The sequence below is a fragment of the Phytophthora sojae genome, assembly GCF_000149755.1.
Source record: "Phytophthora sojae unplaced genomic scaffold PHYSOscaffold_7, whole genome shotgun sequence".
NCBI lineage: Eukaryota > Oomycota > Peronosporomycetes > Peronosporales > Peronosporaceae > Phytophthora > Phytophthora sojae.
Window position 1 is genome coordinate 1,654,017 of NW_009258121.1, and position 16,540 is coordinate 1,670,556.

At 52.5% G+C, this 16,540-nt stretch overlaps 3 protein-coding genes across 3 annotated transcripts; 1 reads left to right on the top strand and 2 right to left on the bottom strand.

Moving 5' to 3' along the window:
- Nucleotides 1-1,165: 1,165 nt before the first annotated feature.
- PHYSODRAFT_336455 (hypothetical protein) lies at nt 1,166-1,474 on the top strand (the record flags this gene model as incomplete). Its single annotated transcript, XM_009534012.1, has 1 exon — nt 1,166-1,474. One exon carries the CDS (start codon nt 1,166-1,168, stop codon nt 1,472-1,474), a length of 309 nt encoding a protein of 102 aa, XP_009532307.1.
- A 6,592-nt stretch (nt 1,475-8,066) lies between these two features.
- Nucleotides 8,067-8,936, bottom strand: PHYSODRAFT_369736 (hypothetical protein; the record flags this gene model as incomplete). The annotated part of the gene is made up of 2 exons (XM_009534013.1): nt 8,067-8,405; nt 8,442-8,936. Coding segments are annotated over 2 exons (834 nt in total), but the record flags the coding sequence as incomplete, so codon positions are not given.
- A 1,343-nt stretch (nt 8,937-10,279) lies between these two features.
- PHYSODRAFT_336457 (hypothetical protein) lies at nt 10,280-13,233 on the bottom strand (the record flags this gene model as incomplete). The annotated part of the gene is made up of 2 exons (XM_009534014.1): nt 10,280-11,155; nt 11,197-13,233. 2 exons carry the CDS (start codon nt 13,231-13,233, stop codon nt 10,280-10,282), a joined length of 2,913 nt encoding a protein of 970 aa, XP_009532309.1.
- Nucleotides 13,234-16,540: the final 3,307 nt, after the last annotated feature.

Sequence of the window (16,540 nt, forward strand, 5' to 3'; positions counted from 1 at the left end):
CGATTCATTACACTGCCCCATGATTCGCTAACAACCTCAAACATCATTTTTAGCGATCTGTGTCTATTCGAATCAAGTTTTAACCATCACACCGCGTTCTTCTTCGTCATGCGTCGTTGCGTCTTTAGAGATGGAGAGAATCGGAAGCGGTCCGCTGGAGACACTGGCTACTTCACACCGCTGCGGTGTGTTATACTCCTCTCGAGTTCTGAGCAGCTGCTTACCTTCGTGTCATACTGGATACTACAACTGTTACTAGCGTTAGCACTGTAGAAACAGTTTAGAACGTATCATTTTTAACTGAATAACGCTCGTTACATAGTCCTTATTTTTTATGCTTATTGGTCATCTACAGGCCACTTCAAAAGTGAAAAAATCTTGACAATTCCTGTATTAATTTTGTCAAACTTCAACGCCACGCTTGCCGCACGACATGGACTTGCTCGTTGGCGCGATACTTCGATACCGGGGCGCGAGCTGCCCCCATAGTAGGAAATAGAAGTAGTTGAATGCGAGCGCGACTGCGGTTGAGTGTCGCCCGCTGGAAGCCGTCTGGTGCAATCCCTCATAACACCCCACACAGGATAGAGGTAAAACAAAATAGTATCATTTCCATATTTAGGGCTATATTCATAATCACTACTCAGTATTAATGTATTTCCCTTCTAGACAGCTCATGGGTGAAGATACTGAGTTGTGACCACATTGGTAGCATAAACGATGCATATTCAACACCGGAAATGTCTTTCTCTACACACCATTGCGGGCATGGACTTCAAAGGGTAAAAACGCTTTGACGTTCTGTGTGGGTGGTCGGGTCGGACTTGTACGCCGAATGATCCACCGGCTTTCTCAAAAAAGTTCAAACTAGTAGCGACCACCCACCATAAATGTACATGTGACCCATCGGGGCAGCCAGCCAACCCACCTAGACATTCGTTGTGCAGTGTTCGACCACGTTAAGTAGCATACGACCTACCCCCCCCCCTTTGCGCTACTGCTTCCTTGAATACCGATGCTGATAATGCCTCAGCAACAAGCTGGGCGTCCACGGGTTCGCCGACTCGGTGGTTACCAAGGACAGCCAAGAGCTCATCATCGTCGAAGCCAAGCGTCAGGCAATTCCTACTCGTCGGGCCAAGCACAGCTGCTCCTGGCAGCGTAGATGGCGCTTGAGAGAAAGCTTCAGCAGAATTCCTCCGACGGTACATGCGTCTACGGACTCCTCATCGGCCCGTTGGCGTGGATGTGGGTGTACCTGGACAGCAAGGAGGGGCGCTTCTGCCGGACATTGCTTCAGCCGGACGACCTACAGCCAAGTATCTACATGATGGTGACGATCGCGCGTGCAATCATGTGGGAAAGTCTCATTATCAAGACTTCGCAGCAGTTGCGAACAAGGACCATTTACATCGCGCACGTGCACCGCAGCGGTGTAGACATGAAGCAACGCTGGATCTCCCAAGGATTATGATACATCAATCGCCCACCATGCTGATCCATGCTGGATTGGAGGTCTGGTCGGATGAAACAGCAGGGTCTACAAAATCGATTCATTACACTGCCCCATGATTCGCTAACAACCTCAAACATCATTTTTAGCGATCTGTGTCTATTCGAATCAAGTTTTAACCATCACACCGCGTTCTTCTTCGTCATGCGTCGTTGCGTCTTTAGAGATGGAGAGAATCGGAAGCGGTCCGCTGGAGACACTGGCTACTTCACACCGCTGCGGTGTGTTATACTCCTCTCGAGTTCTGAGCAGCTGCTTACCTTCGTGTCATACTGGATACTACAACTGTTACTAGCGTTAGCACTGTAGAAACAGTTTAGAACGTATCATTTTTAACTGAATAACGCTCGTTACATAGTCCTTATTTTTTATGCTTATTGGTCATCTACAGGCCACTTCAAAAGTGAAAAAATCTTGACAATTCCTGTATTAATTTTGTCAAACTTCAACGCCACGCTTGCCGCACGACATGGACTTGCTCGTTGGTGCGATACTTCGATACCGGGGCGCGAGCTGCCCCCATACTAGGAAATAGAAGTAGTTGAATGCGAGCGCGACTGCGGTTGAGTGTCGCCCGCTGGAAGCCGTCTGATGCAATCCCTCATAACACCCCACACAGGATAGAGGTAAAACAAAATAGTATCATTTCCATATTTAGGGCTATATTCATAATCACTACTCAGTATTAATGTATTTCCCTTCTAGACAGCTCATGGGTGAAGATACTGAGTTGTGACCACATTGGTAGCATAAACGATGCATATTCAACACCGGAAATGTCTTTCTCTACACACCATTGCGGGCATGGACTTCAAAGGGTAAAAACGCTTTGACGTTCTGTGTGGGTGGTCGGGTCGGACTTGTACGCCGAATGATCCACCGGCTTTCTCAAAAAAGTTCAAACTAGTAGCGACCACCCACCATAAATGTACATGTGACCCATCGGGGCAGCCAGCCAACCCACCTAGACATTCGTTGTGCAGTGTTCGACCACGTTAAGTAGCATACGACCTACCCCCCCCCCTTTGCGCTACTGCTTTCTTGAATACCGATACTGATAATGCCTCAGCAACAAGCTGGTGAGGCGAGGCCGATGAAACCTTTGTCGCCCAGGGGGGGGGGTCGTATAGCGCAGGGCAAGACTGTTCCCCAGGGGTAGACCCAGAGAATCGACTTGAGAGTCAACAGCAAGAAGATAGACTCAGAGATTCGCAGCCGCAAAGCTTTAAACCCTGAGAATCACACTCCTTGGTTGGCGTGGGTACCTTGTGTAATCCCTGTCCGCTCGTTTGTCTTCGACGGAACGGCACTCCACCGGTTGAAAATGTAGCCTCGAAGAAGTGCGGGAGCGCACGTCTACTTCAGAACGCACCTCCACACCAAAAGGCAAAGCCAGAGAATCAGATCCCCTGAAACCCAGAATATCACGAATTCAGGGTCCAGGATTTCAGTCAACTCTGGGACTTGGAACTCAGAAGACATCTTACCCAAATGCCCTCCTAGCTCGATAAAACCAACAAATACAGAGTATACAAACACTACAACTAGCCGTCACTTATTCTTTTGGACCCTTGGACGGTGGGTCACACACACACTAGGCTCACTCGAGTCTGAAATTCAGGGACCTAGCTCCCCTGAGACTCACACAAACGCGCACCACCTCCAATAAAGGAGGAAAATACAATCACTATCAGTTACCTTTCCCTTCACACAAGCAGTCAATACAAAATCCTGGAGGCGACTACCTAGCACCCCAGAATACCCTCTGGAATAATATGAAATGGGCTACCACGAGCACAGCAAGTGACCCAACTAGGATATGGAATAGATGGATCACCCCAGGAAGCTCAAGGCTGTCGCTGGTCACCACCTAACTGGACTTGAGTTTTGATGGAGCCCACACAGACGGCTGTCCTTCGCCGTTGATGTCCCGCGGTCGTAGTCTCGGGTCCTCCGGATTTCCGTCGGCAGGCTTAGCCGAAGTCACTTGCGCAGTACAGGGTAAAAGAAACTCTGTTTGGTTTTTATCAGCTACTTCTCTCTCTCTCTCTCTTCTTCGGGCAAATAGCTTCTGTTCACTATGCTTGGGATCAAAATGTCTTGTCTTGAGTATACCTTGGGATCAGCGGTCCAAACTTGCGATCGGCTTGCGAATCCATTGTCGCACGGCGTCGAAAGTGCCAATAGTGGGTCCTTAGACTTGGTTTAGTATGGTGCAGGACTCCCTCTCGACTCCTCGAAAGTATCCAGTCTGTGCATCCATGACGGTTCTTCAAGGTCACGCATCATTTTGATTGCAGACTGGCTTCGAACTGACTCGAATCCCTGAAAACCAAGTGACACTCAGGGTCATCTTCTGAAATCCTGGGAATTCTGAGGAATCATGGGGAACTGTGGGGATTCTTGGGTGTTGGCTCGGGAAACACTTAAGTTCAGTATAGAGAGTCTGGATTTATGGTCCAAACCCAGAGAATCATCTTTGGAACTCTGGGTCACCTGTACTCAGGGAGGTGAACTCTGGGTCATCGTGCGGCACTCTGGGTTTCCGTGCAGCACTCTGGGTAACAAGTCTGCTACATTGCAGGCCTGCGTGCATCTCCACAAAGCCACACTTTTAGCGGGTTTAGCGGCCTCCTGCGCATGATCACGGTGGTAGTGGGTTGATTCTCAGGGTAATTTGATCCTCTGGGGCACTCTGAGCCACTGCAAGATGAGGTGTACTCTGGGATACATTCTCCAGAGACACTTTCCGCTAGACTTTAGGCACTCATCGTAAGGGAAAGTCCGCGGCTGGACTGAGTGTTCTCTGAAATTCTGGGCGTGCACTCCCAGGATTCACACTTCCAGCCGGTTGGGCCCATCTGCGGTCAGACGCTGGATTCATCCCGAGAAATCACTTCTCTCCCACAGTCGCCATCCATGTCACACGGGTACAGCCGCGCCGTATCCAAGTCATCCACCAATCAGCATCCGATACAAACTCCAGGTCACAGAGGTGACGGCACATCGTCGGCAATTTTCTGGGGACCGCCTCATGTCAACCGCCCCTCCTGGTCCGGGTCCATCAAAGAGGAAATCGTTCCGAACTGGTGAACCATGGCCAGGCTACAAAAACACACAGGTCCATCCACCGTCGACTTCGATACGGCCGTTGCACTCTGTCAACTCCCCAGGGTTTCACTCACTTTGGCGACACCCTGTCTCCCCAACGGTTGGTCAGGACCTATCTTCACGACAGTCTGCACCGACCGCTCCTGTTGTCCGTTCGCCTGGGGGCGGTACGCTAGAGTGGCTCGCTGCTTGCTACCCAAAAGTTCACGGAAGCGCGTGAACACCTCACTCATGAACGTTGGGTCTTGGTCGTACCTCAGCATCGAGCTCGCGCCGAATCTCCTGAAGACCTGCTCGTCGTACACTTCAGCGACATCTTGCGCCGTGGTTGAACTCATGGGTTTACACATGACGAATCCTGAGAACGCATCCTGAAAAAGCAGCAGGAACGTGTTCCCACGGTCCGACTTAGGCAAGTGTGTCGCGAAATCCATAGACACAACTTCAAAAGGGCGCCTCGGTTCGATGTTCCCAGGGGAAGGCCCTGGATTCTGAGGGCGCCCCTTGCCGCTGGCGCAATCCACACACTCTTTGACGAAAACTTCCACATTAGCGTACATGCCGTGCCAGTAGAACTCAGAGCGCAGCTTCTCGTACGTCCTCCTGATCCCCTGGTGCCCACCCTGAAAATCTTCGTGAGCGTAATGCAGGATATCCGGTCGCAGAGCTTTCGGCACCACGAGTCTGAGTTCGTCAACCATGTCTCGGGGTCGATCTCTGGTAGACCGACTCAAGCGGTACAGGACTTCTCTGGAATCCAACACGAAATCATCAGCGACCTTCGCGAGTTTCCTGGCTTGAGCGTGCGACAGCTTCATCGTGTCTCCTTTCAGGAAATCCTTGAGTTGCAGCAGGTGATCATCTTTGTCCTGGTGCACTTTGATGCGTCGCCAGCGTTCCGCCTGGTACTCCAGAGGTCCCATGGGTTCGCTTTGGGCTTCGATCTCCTGAGTTCGCATCCGAGTCATTACTGCAAACACTTTGGCCGCCACAGGCAACGGAGCGCACTCAGGTCCAGGGATACCCAGAGTTTCGACACCCTGAGAATCACTCCCCTGAATTCCAACGTTCAATAACACCTTCGGTCTTACCAACTTCTCATGACTCTTGGACACCAACTGCAGATGTGTTCGTTCGTCAGCATCCTCCACCTTCCAGGATTCACCAAGCGCGAGGGTCTTAGACGTCAGGTAGTCTGCGGCCTGGTTAAACTCTCGCTTGACATGCACCAGCCGCACAGACTTGAACTTCGTCTTCAGCACTTCATACTCGGCCAGCTTCCTCTGGAGATTTGGCTGATTGCAGTTGATGAGACCCTGGGCTTGCTGGATGGCAATCCTGGAGTCCCCAACCACAACGATGTCCTGAATTCCACGCTCAATCGCTAGAGTGAGGCCCTTCAGAAGTCCATGATACTCAGCGTCATTCACAGTCACGTCCTCCAGGATGCATCCCTGGGCATCCAGGATTTCCCAACCAGGGACATGCCACAGAATGCAGCCACAGCTCCCTTGTCGCGTGGAAGTCTTAGCAGCGCCATCGAAGCTCAGAATACACCCCTCGTAGTCCGCTTCCATCATTTCCATACTGATAGGCACTGGAGGGTTTAACGCGCCCCTTAGCTGGGATCAGGTTTTCAGCGATCTCATCCAAGTGTTCTCTGGGGGTAATACCCGCACCCAGAATTGCAGCCAAGCCGTCTTCATCCCGTTGAACTCTGCGTATCTCCAGGTTCCAGTGGGACAACTTCAGACCCCACTTCACCGTTCGACCGTCTGCCGACTGCGAGGTCAGCAACCACTTCAACACAGAATATCGCGTGTAGACGACGAGCTTAGGGCTGCCTTCAACCAAAGTGCGAAACACCTCCAGGACTCTCAGGATAGCAATCACCTCCTTTTCTGCAATGTGATACCGCAGCTCAGCGTCATTCAAGAAGCGACCTGTGAATCGAACCGGGTGCACAATCCCGTCGTTCTCCTGGCCCAACACAGCGGATGCTGCCCACGGGTTCGCGTGGGGAGTAATCACGAAGGGCCTTGAACGATCTGGATGTCTGAGCAACGGAGTCGAAACGATCTTGCGCTTCAGGATTTCAAAAGCTTCCTGGGCTCTCGACAGGTCTCTCCTGGATTTCACTTGTTCCTCAGTCAGCTCGTCGTCGGGAACGGCAAGTCTTGGACCCCCTTCGCGATTTTAGGGGTCGCTAGGATGCCCTCAGCACTAATCTCGTGAGAGAGGTACGGAATGGACAACTTCCCGAATTCGCTATTGGGAAGACTCACAGAGATATTCCAGTAACGTAGTCGGAAAAGCAGCGCGTTCAGATCCTGGCACAGCTGCTCCCAAGTAGGCGCACCGTGGGCGATGTCGTCGATATACGAGCTTCGACCCAGGACAGGGCCCATCTGAGAGGGAGCCGGGATGTTACGCTGAAAAACAGTCATCTCATCCATCAACACTGAAAGTCGCGGTGCATTTTCACCTGAAACTCTGGGTTCCCCAGGGTTCAACCCCAAAAAGTACAAGACATCTTGGTCGACCTCAGCTTCTTCCTCAGGGGGAAGCCGCAGAAAACCCCACAGACAGTTATTGAGAACTGCCTGGTAGATCAGCGGCGCGTTCTTGAGGCCAAACGGCATCCTTACCCACTGGTAGTGCCCATAGGGACAGACGAACGCAGAGATCAACTTGGCTCTCTCGGTCATCTTGATAGCCCAGAAACCACTCGCCATGCCCAAGCTCATAAACCACATCGCCGACTCAAAGCCAATCAAAAGATCATCAATAAGCGGCAGCGGATAGTGTGAGAGCTTGATGAAGCCATTCACCACGCGATAGTCGATGCACATCCGGATGTCGACGCCATTCTTCTTGAGGATGATCACGATTGGAGATGCCCAGGGGGACGTAGAAGTCTCGATCAGCCCGTTCTCCAGAAGCTTCTTCAGAAGTTTATACACCTTAGTCCACAGGTGTGGTGCAATGGACCTTGGACGCTGGGCAACAGGTTTAGCGTCGCCTACATCCAGGTCACAAACCACTCCACGAGCAGGTGGGGGAGCTGCATTGCCGTCTCCCAAGAAGATCTTCCGATGATACTCCAGAATTCGCCTCACTTGGTCTTCCATCTCGGGCGTCGTTTTCCCAGGGACTCCAACATCTGCCTCCTCGATCTTGCACTCAGGGGTCAAGTCACGCATCTCAGGAAGCATAACCAACTGGTCACGCAACTGAGAGAGCAACTCACTTCCCTCACGTATGGAGACCGCAGAACGTCACCCAAGTCACTCGTATCAACAGCAACATCTCGGAGTTCAGGAGGGTCTTCAGGAGGCACTCCTTCAGTCTGAGTTGCAGCGTCTTCAGCGAAGCGCACGTGATGAGGCTTCGGTTTCCTGAGAATCGAGGCAAGCAGTGCCATGTCGGGGCCCTTTGCAGGTCGCCGCAGAATCTTCGTAGGCCACTGATACTCTGGGGTCTCGACACAGGATGGCTCAAGCGCAGCCAGGCGTTCCGCCCGAAGTCTGCCCTCATGCGACTGAACACTCTCCAGAATAAGCGTCTGCCACTCCTGATACGCAAACGAACCAGGGCGCGCAAAGCGTCCGGCACGTGGGAAGAAGCCGTACTCCACAATTCGGGCGACTGGCGTTCTGTTGTGAATCCAGAGGTCCTTGTCCGAGATGTTGACCACCTTCACGGCGACCGGCCAGGATCTCGCAGCGTAAATCAGGTGCGTTACCCAGTGGTCACCTCGTCCTGCCCACACAACCTCACGCTATGGGTTCGTCGGTCCATACGAAATCTTCACCACCTTGGATTCCCCAGGGGCCAGGTACCAACTACCTGTGGTTTCCACGGGCATGTCGACACCCAGGCGATCCTCTGGAGTCCATCCACACATCATGATCGCCTCTTCATCCGGAAGTGTCACGAGACCTTCGCGAACACTGATCCTGACTCCAGCTGCAAACATGAAACTCATACCCAGAAGCACTTCGATCCCTTCGCCGATGTTAGCAATCCAGACATCCAGGAGATATATCACCCTCGAACCGAGAGTAATCTTCACCTGAGCACTGGCACCGATGTACGTGGGAACGCCTCCTATGCCAGACACCTTGGTTTGCTTGTGCGACTTGAGTGTGAGTCCGAGCTTACGCGCTAAGTCGAAGCTAACAATATTCACAGTCGCACCGGTATCCAGGAGGACTCTCGTCCGGCAGTCGTTCACAGCACCATGCACCATCGCCACATCACGTTTCTTTGGGTCAGGATCATTGTTTTCCCACCATCCGTAGCGCTCTCCAGGGTTCAGCTTGTACTCCACAATTTCTTCAGAGTTCACCGACCCAGAGTTCGCTTGTTCAGGATGATGATTTTCAGGGGAAGTCATGAAATCCTGAGTCAAAGTAGTCATGCATTGTTGGTTATCTTGGGTTCATGTTCTCAGCTCCGGGCCAACATACACTAGAACACATAACTCTGGGGCCTTCTTCAGCCCGGCGCGTACTGGGTCCCCACCCTGCGGGCTTATTGGTTTGACGGCCTCCCAGAGTTCGCTTCGCCACCCAGGAGTTTATCCAGGATTTGGCTCGGCATGTCCTTCAGTGCACCTTGGCGGGCGAGTTTCTTCACAGCTTCCAGTGTCTTCCAGTCTTCACACGGTTTCCCGAGATGCAGTTTGCCACAGTTCTCGCACGGTTGCGCGCGACACAAGTGAGTCGGATGACCCACTTCCAGGCAGCGATCACACTTCATGCCTTTCCAGCCGTTTTCCTCTGGGTGCCCCCACTTGCCGCACGTCTCGCTGAACTTGTCCCAATTCGGGTTTTCACGGCGAGGGGAACGGAATCCAGAGTTCGCGTTCGGTCCTGGTTGGGCGTTCGGTGGACGCCATCCCATGTTATCCATCACGCGATAGACCTCGTTCGTCAGCGTCTGAGTCCACTCGGCACCCTTCATACTCGCCAGACTCCCAGCGCTAGGTGTAGAAGCTTCTTCTCCAGAGATCTCACGAGTTGACCCTGAATTCGCGCTCGCACTTCGGGCTGAAACTCTGGGTTCGTCCGTGATTTCCTGGAAACGCGCGTGAATTTCAGGGTCTTCGTCTGACTCAGAGTCAGAGACATCGCCCCTAGTCACATACTCACGTCCTTGTCGCTTCGGCTTGAAACGTCCCTGAGGAATGTTGTCGGCACGAAAGTCACGAACTCTGGGTGGCGGAGCATCATGGTCGCTGCGGCTCCAGACATCTTCGTCCTGTTCCAGAGCGTACTCTAGATCAGCGCTACTCCTGAATCTCTGGCCCTGCAGCGACGTCTTGAGGCGCGTGTCCCTGAGTTTCGTGATGAACCTCCGGATATGTTTCTCCATGCGCTTAGAAGACTTGCGAAAGTCAATGTCAGCCTTCCCAGCGGCGGAATTCAGACGATAAAAGAAATCCAGGGCGCTCTCTGAGTTCTTCATCTCCATCGTGAAGTAACGTTCAGAGTAAGACGAGCGCGCTTAGCAGTACTTCTTCCTCAATGCAGACGCCAACTCCTTCCAGTCACGCTGAGTGTGTTTGGGCAACTGGTTGAACCAGTCACGCGCAGCTCCCGAGAGTTTCAACTTGAGTTCCTGAATTCGGTTTTTCGTAGACCAACCTCCCTAAGCCGCCATGTTTGCAAAACGCTCCCACCAATGCACGCGTTCCCTGAGTGACGCCTTAGTATCGAACTCACCCAGAGTATTCGAGTTGATGTACGGTCTGAACGTCAGGAGCGTAGTGCCAGCTTGAGCCGTAGAGGCCGTCGTCAGGTTAACCCCAGGGTTCCCGTCCGAACTATTATCCGAACTCTCAGAGGACGAGTCATCATCGCTGGAATCGGAGCTTGGGTCTGAGTCCGAGGGTGGATTGACATCCTGACGCTTCTTCTTCTTCTGCTGGTGTTTCTTGGATGCCGAGCGCTTGGGGTCTGCTTTAGAGTCCTGCGAGGCCTTAGAGGTCGCTGTTCTCCTGGGATCCGACGTCTTCCCCAGAGACACAGGCCCGAGCTTGACATCCTGCGTCACCTTGGTCTCCGTAGCGCCACGTCCCCGCTTGACGCGCGCGATTCTGCCGGAAGTGTCTGCGGGAGTCTGCACGAGGGTCGCTCTCAGCTGGGAGGCGGCGACTTCGGACGTGTTCTTCGGATCAGCTGTCTCCCGTCTCTGGCCAGTGACACTTGCGTTTCCGTTGATTACGCCACTGGATTCTTGGGGTCGGGTTGCAACTCCAGGGTTCTGAGCCACTGACGACCCCACATTTGTTGCCAAATCAGGGGCGACGGTTGCGCGACGCGCTTGAACTTGGGCCAATGTTGCACGAAGGTCGCGCACTTGGCCGGCGTGGAAGCGCTGGATATTCTCGGAAGACTCCCGCTCTCGCTCTTTCTCCGCCTCAAGTTCTCGGACCTTCTGCTCCATAGTTGACATTTGTTCCTTCCAAGCGGCGTAGGTCTCGGAAACCCAGCGCGCGCGCTCCGAGTCGGCTTCGGCTTCGTGCTATTGCCAGCGCTCGGCGTAGGCGGCATCCAGGCGCTCACGCTCAAGACGTACAGCTTCATTTGGGCGGGCCCAGACCTCGCGGACACGGACGAAACTGACCCAAGAATCCTGGATCCACTCGAGCGGCTCGACGCAGATGATTTTCTGGATTTCGTCGAGCGTCGAGAGCGCACCTCGCTCTTAGAGCTCTGGTGTTGACTCCGCTCATCGGCGCTGACATCCCTTGGACCACCAAATCCAGCAATCGGGGCAGAAACCCTGAGTTTCGGCTCGGAAGTCGTGGCTGAAATCTTGGGGAGACCGGCCTTCCTGGGTGCGATCTCTGGGTCAGAGTGCACCGACGATGCCATCTCAACGTCATCTTGGTCGACTGACACAATACGCGACGGGATGACTGTCCGGGTGACCTGAAATCCAAGATCACCGGCAGCTGCAAAGCCACCGGCACTCTGGGCCACAAGCGCTAGAGCTCCAACTCGTTGTCCAAGCGACATCATCGACGAAGACGAAAAACTACCATAAGACGTTTGAACGCCCGAGGCAGTACTCTCATCCGAAGCGCGCGAGGTACCGATGACACTTGGCACCGCGCCTGGGGTAGCGTTCTTGGCTTCCGCCTCCAGAGAATCACGTCCATTGGACATGGAATTCAGGGGAGTGGAATTCTGAAGCGAGGCACCAGTCGAAAACTTGTACGCTGGAAGAGAGGACAGCGATGGTGTAGACAGCGCGGATGGCGTTGACGGAACTTGTGGCCGAGGCGGTCCATGCTGAGTACGCTTGGATCGTGGCTCACCATCACTCGACCCTCGTGGGCTCCGTGAAATCCTGAGACCAGTGACTCTGAATCTCAGGACGAACTGTCGGCCCAGTAGATCCGCATCGTAGTCCGTCATCAATAGATCACCATCTCCATCTTCCTTGTGGTAGTCCAGTCTTGGTGCTTGCTCTTGGGCGCTTGGTGCGGCGTGATCTTCGGAGTGTACCTTGAAAGGCACACCAGCTATCACCAATCGCCACTCGACCAGTTCCACAGCGATGAAATTCTGGGTTTCCTCCATGACAGAGCGCACCAGACTTTCTGGAATCCTGGAAGCACGCGTCGAAGACCAGCCAGGGATCAAATTGACAAACTCAAATCCGGCTTCGAAGAACAGAGTCTGCAGAATGGCGACGCAATCGCGGGTGGTCATGATACTCTGGGGAATAGTAGTCGCCATGAGGTCCTGAACAGTTCCGACGCCCCACCGGGCGAGGTGAAACTCAGAGATCCAGGCTTCGTCTTGATTCTCCAGAGACAAACGCCACTTGAGGTAGTCTCCCGTTGCATACGCGGCCGCGAAGTATGAGTTGGCATCCAGTTTCGGAGCCGGCCACTCATAAACGACACTTGGCGGCGTCACCTTACCAGGATTCACCTCTTCCCAGCGTCGAACTTCACGTCGAACGTACAGCACCATGCTCTCGGCGTCCAACGCTGCTGCTCCCGATTCCGGAGCAGGCGCAGCAACTTCCCGGTTGTCGCTTTCAGGCGTCTTCCTGGGTGCCGCTTGCAAACTTGGCGCTGAAACTCTGGGTTCAGGTGGTGCGAACCCAGAATTCACCTTGGAACTCTGAGTCTTCACCTCCTCCTTCGCTCGCACGGGCTCCGACTTCACTTCCACAACAGACTCGTCCGAAGATGAGACCAAGTCAATCACCTCCGGCGGCTCAACCGCATTGGCGCCCTCAGACGCCTGAGCACCACCCTCGCGGGCGTGCTCCTCTGGGACTTCAGGAATCCGCGACCCAGAATTCACCTCTGTCGAACCTTGGAACCCAGGGGAAACTTCTTCCTCCTGAGTTTGCGATCCAGCAGCAGGCTGACCTTGAACTGCAGACGCCTCGATGTCCCCACCTTGCACTGCCTCGCTCTCGCGAGTAGCCTTCTTCGCCTTCCGAGCGTCGCGGACGACTGTTTCCAGGTCCTTGTGCTCCTCCGGCTCTGTACCTTGAACACGACGCGACTGACGTGACGCCTCACCGCGTCCTCCGTCACCACGTCCACTCTTCTTCGCCCCTCGTCCTCCAGGCATCTTGGTAGCTTGAAGTTGACGGGCACTCAACACTTCTTCAACACTTGATTCCGATGAAATCCTCGACAATCGAATCCGGGCACGCGCACCGGCTGAGGCGAGGCCGATGAAACCTTTGTCGCCCAGGGGGGGGGGTCGTATAGCGCAGGGCAAGACTGTTCCCCAGGGGTAGACCCAGAGAATCGACTTGAGAGTCAACAGCAAGAAGATAGACTCAGAGATTCGCAGCCGCAAAGCTTTAAACCCTGAGAATCACACTCCTTGGTTGGCGTGGGTACCTTGTGTAATCCCTGTCCGCTCGTTTGTCTTCGACGGAACGGCACTCCACCGGTTGAAAATGTAGCCTCGAAGAAGTGCGGGAGCGCACGTCTACTTCAGAACGCACCTCCACACCAAAAGGCAAAGCCAGAGAATCAGATCCCCTGAAACCCAGAATATCACGAATTCAGGGTCCAGGATTTCAGTCAACTCTGGGACTTGGAACTCAGAAGACATCTTACCCAAATGCCCTCCTAGCTCGATAAAACCAACAAATACAGAGTATACAAACACTACAACTAGCCGTCACTTATTCTTTTGGACCCTTGGACGGTGGGTCACACACACACTAGGCTCACTCGAGTCTGAAATTCGGGACCTAGCTCCCCTGAGACTCACACAAACGCGCACCACCTCCAATAAAGGAGGAAAATACAATCACTATCAGTTACCTTTCCCTTCACACAAGCAGTCAATACAAAATCCTGGAGGCGACTACCTAGCACCCCAGAATACCCTCTGGAATAATATGAAATGGGCTACCACGAGCACAGCAAGTGACCCAACTAGGATATGGAATAGATGGATCACCCCAGGAAGCTCAAGGCCGTCGCTGGTCACCACCTAACTGGACTTGAGTTTTGATGGAGCCCACACAGACGGCTGTCCTTCGCCGTTGATGTGCCGCGGTCGTAGTCTCGGGTCCTCCGGATTTCCGTCGGCAGGCTTAGCCGAAGTCACTTGCGCAGTACAGGGTAAAAGAAACTCTGTTTGGTTTTTATCAGCTACTTCTCTCTCTCTCTCTCTTCTTCGGGCAAATAGCTTCTGTTCACTATGCTTGGGATCAAAATGTCTTGTCTTGAGTATACCTTGGGATCAGCGGTCCAAACTTGCGATCGGCTTGCGAATCCATTGTCGCACGGCGTCGAAAGTGCCAATAGTGGGTCCTTAGACTTGGTTTAGTATGGTGCAGGACTCCCTCTCGACTCCTCGAAAGTATCCAGTCTGTGCATCCATGACGGTTCTTCAAGGTCACGCATCATTTTGATTGCAGACTGGCTTCGAACTGACTCGAATCCCTGAAAACCAAGTGACACTCAGGGTCATCTTCTGAAATCCTGGGAATTCTGAGGAATCATGGGGAACTGTGGGGATTCTTGGGTGTTGGCTCGGGAAACACTTAAGTTCAGTATAGAGAGTCTGGATTTATGGTCCAAACCCAGAGAATCATCTTTGGAACTCTGGGTCACCTGTACTCAGGGAGGTGAACTCTGGGTCATCGTGCGGCACTCTGGGTTTCCGTGCAGCACTCTGGGTAACAAGTCTGCTACATTGCAGGCCTGCGTGCATCTCCACAAAGCCACACTTTTAGCGGGTTTAGCGGCCTCCTGCGCATGATCACGGTGGTAGTGGGTTGATTCTCAGGGTAATTTGATCCTCTGGGGCACTCTGAGCCACTGCAAGATGAGGTGTACTCTGGGATACATTCTCCAGAGACACTTTCCGCTAGACTTTAGGCACTCATCGTAAGGGAAAGTCCGCGGCTGGACTGAGTGTTCTCTGAAATTCTGGGCGTGCACTCCCAGGATTCACACTTCCAGCCGGTTGGGCCCATCTGCGGTCAGACGCTGGATTCATCCCGAGAAATCACTTCTCTCCCACAGTCGCCATCCATGTCACACGGGTACAGCCGCGCCGTATCCAAGTCATCCACCAATCAGCATCCGATACAAACTCCAGGTCACAGAGGTGACGGCACATCGTCGGCAATTTTCTGGGGACCGCCTCGTGTCAATGCCGTGGGGCGCGGTAACATCAAGCACATATATATATTGCAATCAATCACGTTTACACATGCAACATAAAACGCGATTTGGGTACATAAAGCCGTATAATAAGTGCATAAAATAAACTATAACACCAGGATTTGGGGGCAATGTGTAACCTCGGCACTTACAACAGCATTGTAGCTCCGCTTCACGGCCTTTGACGCCGAAACTTTGTTAAACTTCTAATGCAACCTATATGAACACTTGAGCCAATTTTGAGAATGATAGCATTACTCCTTCAAGCCCCCTCCGTAACGACCATGCGGTCTGTTAGGGGTCATTACGTGTTACGTAGTCCCCCTCACCAGCATGCAGGTAAAGAACTGGCAATACAAAAATAGTAAACTGGCAGTACAAAACTAGATACGTGCCTGGTTGACCTATTAGTACTGAAAGTGAGGGAGCTTAAACAAATGTAATAATATTCTGTTACTATTTGTAAATTACGTTACTTGATACTTGTTATACAACTTTAATTTCACCATGCCTCTTGTGGCCATATCCGATTATTAGCCGCCCTGCACAGTTTAGCCCCTCCCCCTCCCTCTCAACGACGATAACTTTAGCGGGGGCAAAATAGAATAGTGTTCCTAGATTATTGTATGCCGAAATGATGCGCCAACCGCGATATGAACGTTTGAAACCTCGATGATTTCTATACCTTACATACGTTTTTACAATATAATCGTGATGCACTCATCGACGCAGTCGACGAAGCCTTTCAGTATATTCTTGACTATTAGCAAAAAAAAATTGTTAAACTCCTGTAAGCAATGAGATCAGTGGTTAACAAATGAAAAGAGCAGCGACTACAAGCTACCTCATACCAGTAAGAAACACTACTGCAGCACTACAGAACTTGGTCGTGCTGTCCAACAAGCAGTTGGACACGGCCTTGAAGTGCTCTCCCATATACCTACCAAGTAAAATGATGAGTAAACACCATTCTGTTTCTGAAACAGCTGAGTTAAGTCGTGGTAGGAGTCCAAACAGTTCCGTGTTATTCAGCTGGTCGACCACGCACCGCCGTGTGGTTTCTACTGTGCGCATGTGCACAGGTCTACCCGATGAGCAGCAAACCTACGCAAGTGAAGATGCTGTCACAAATACGCCCCAGCTTTTCCTGGTTGTTCTCTCCCTCCAGTATACATATGCACATAAAGAAGAGAATGGTCTATTGTCGCTTTAGTTCTAAGTGGCCCTCGTCGAACTCTTACTTT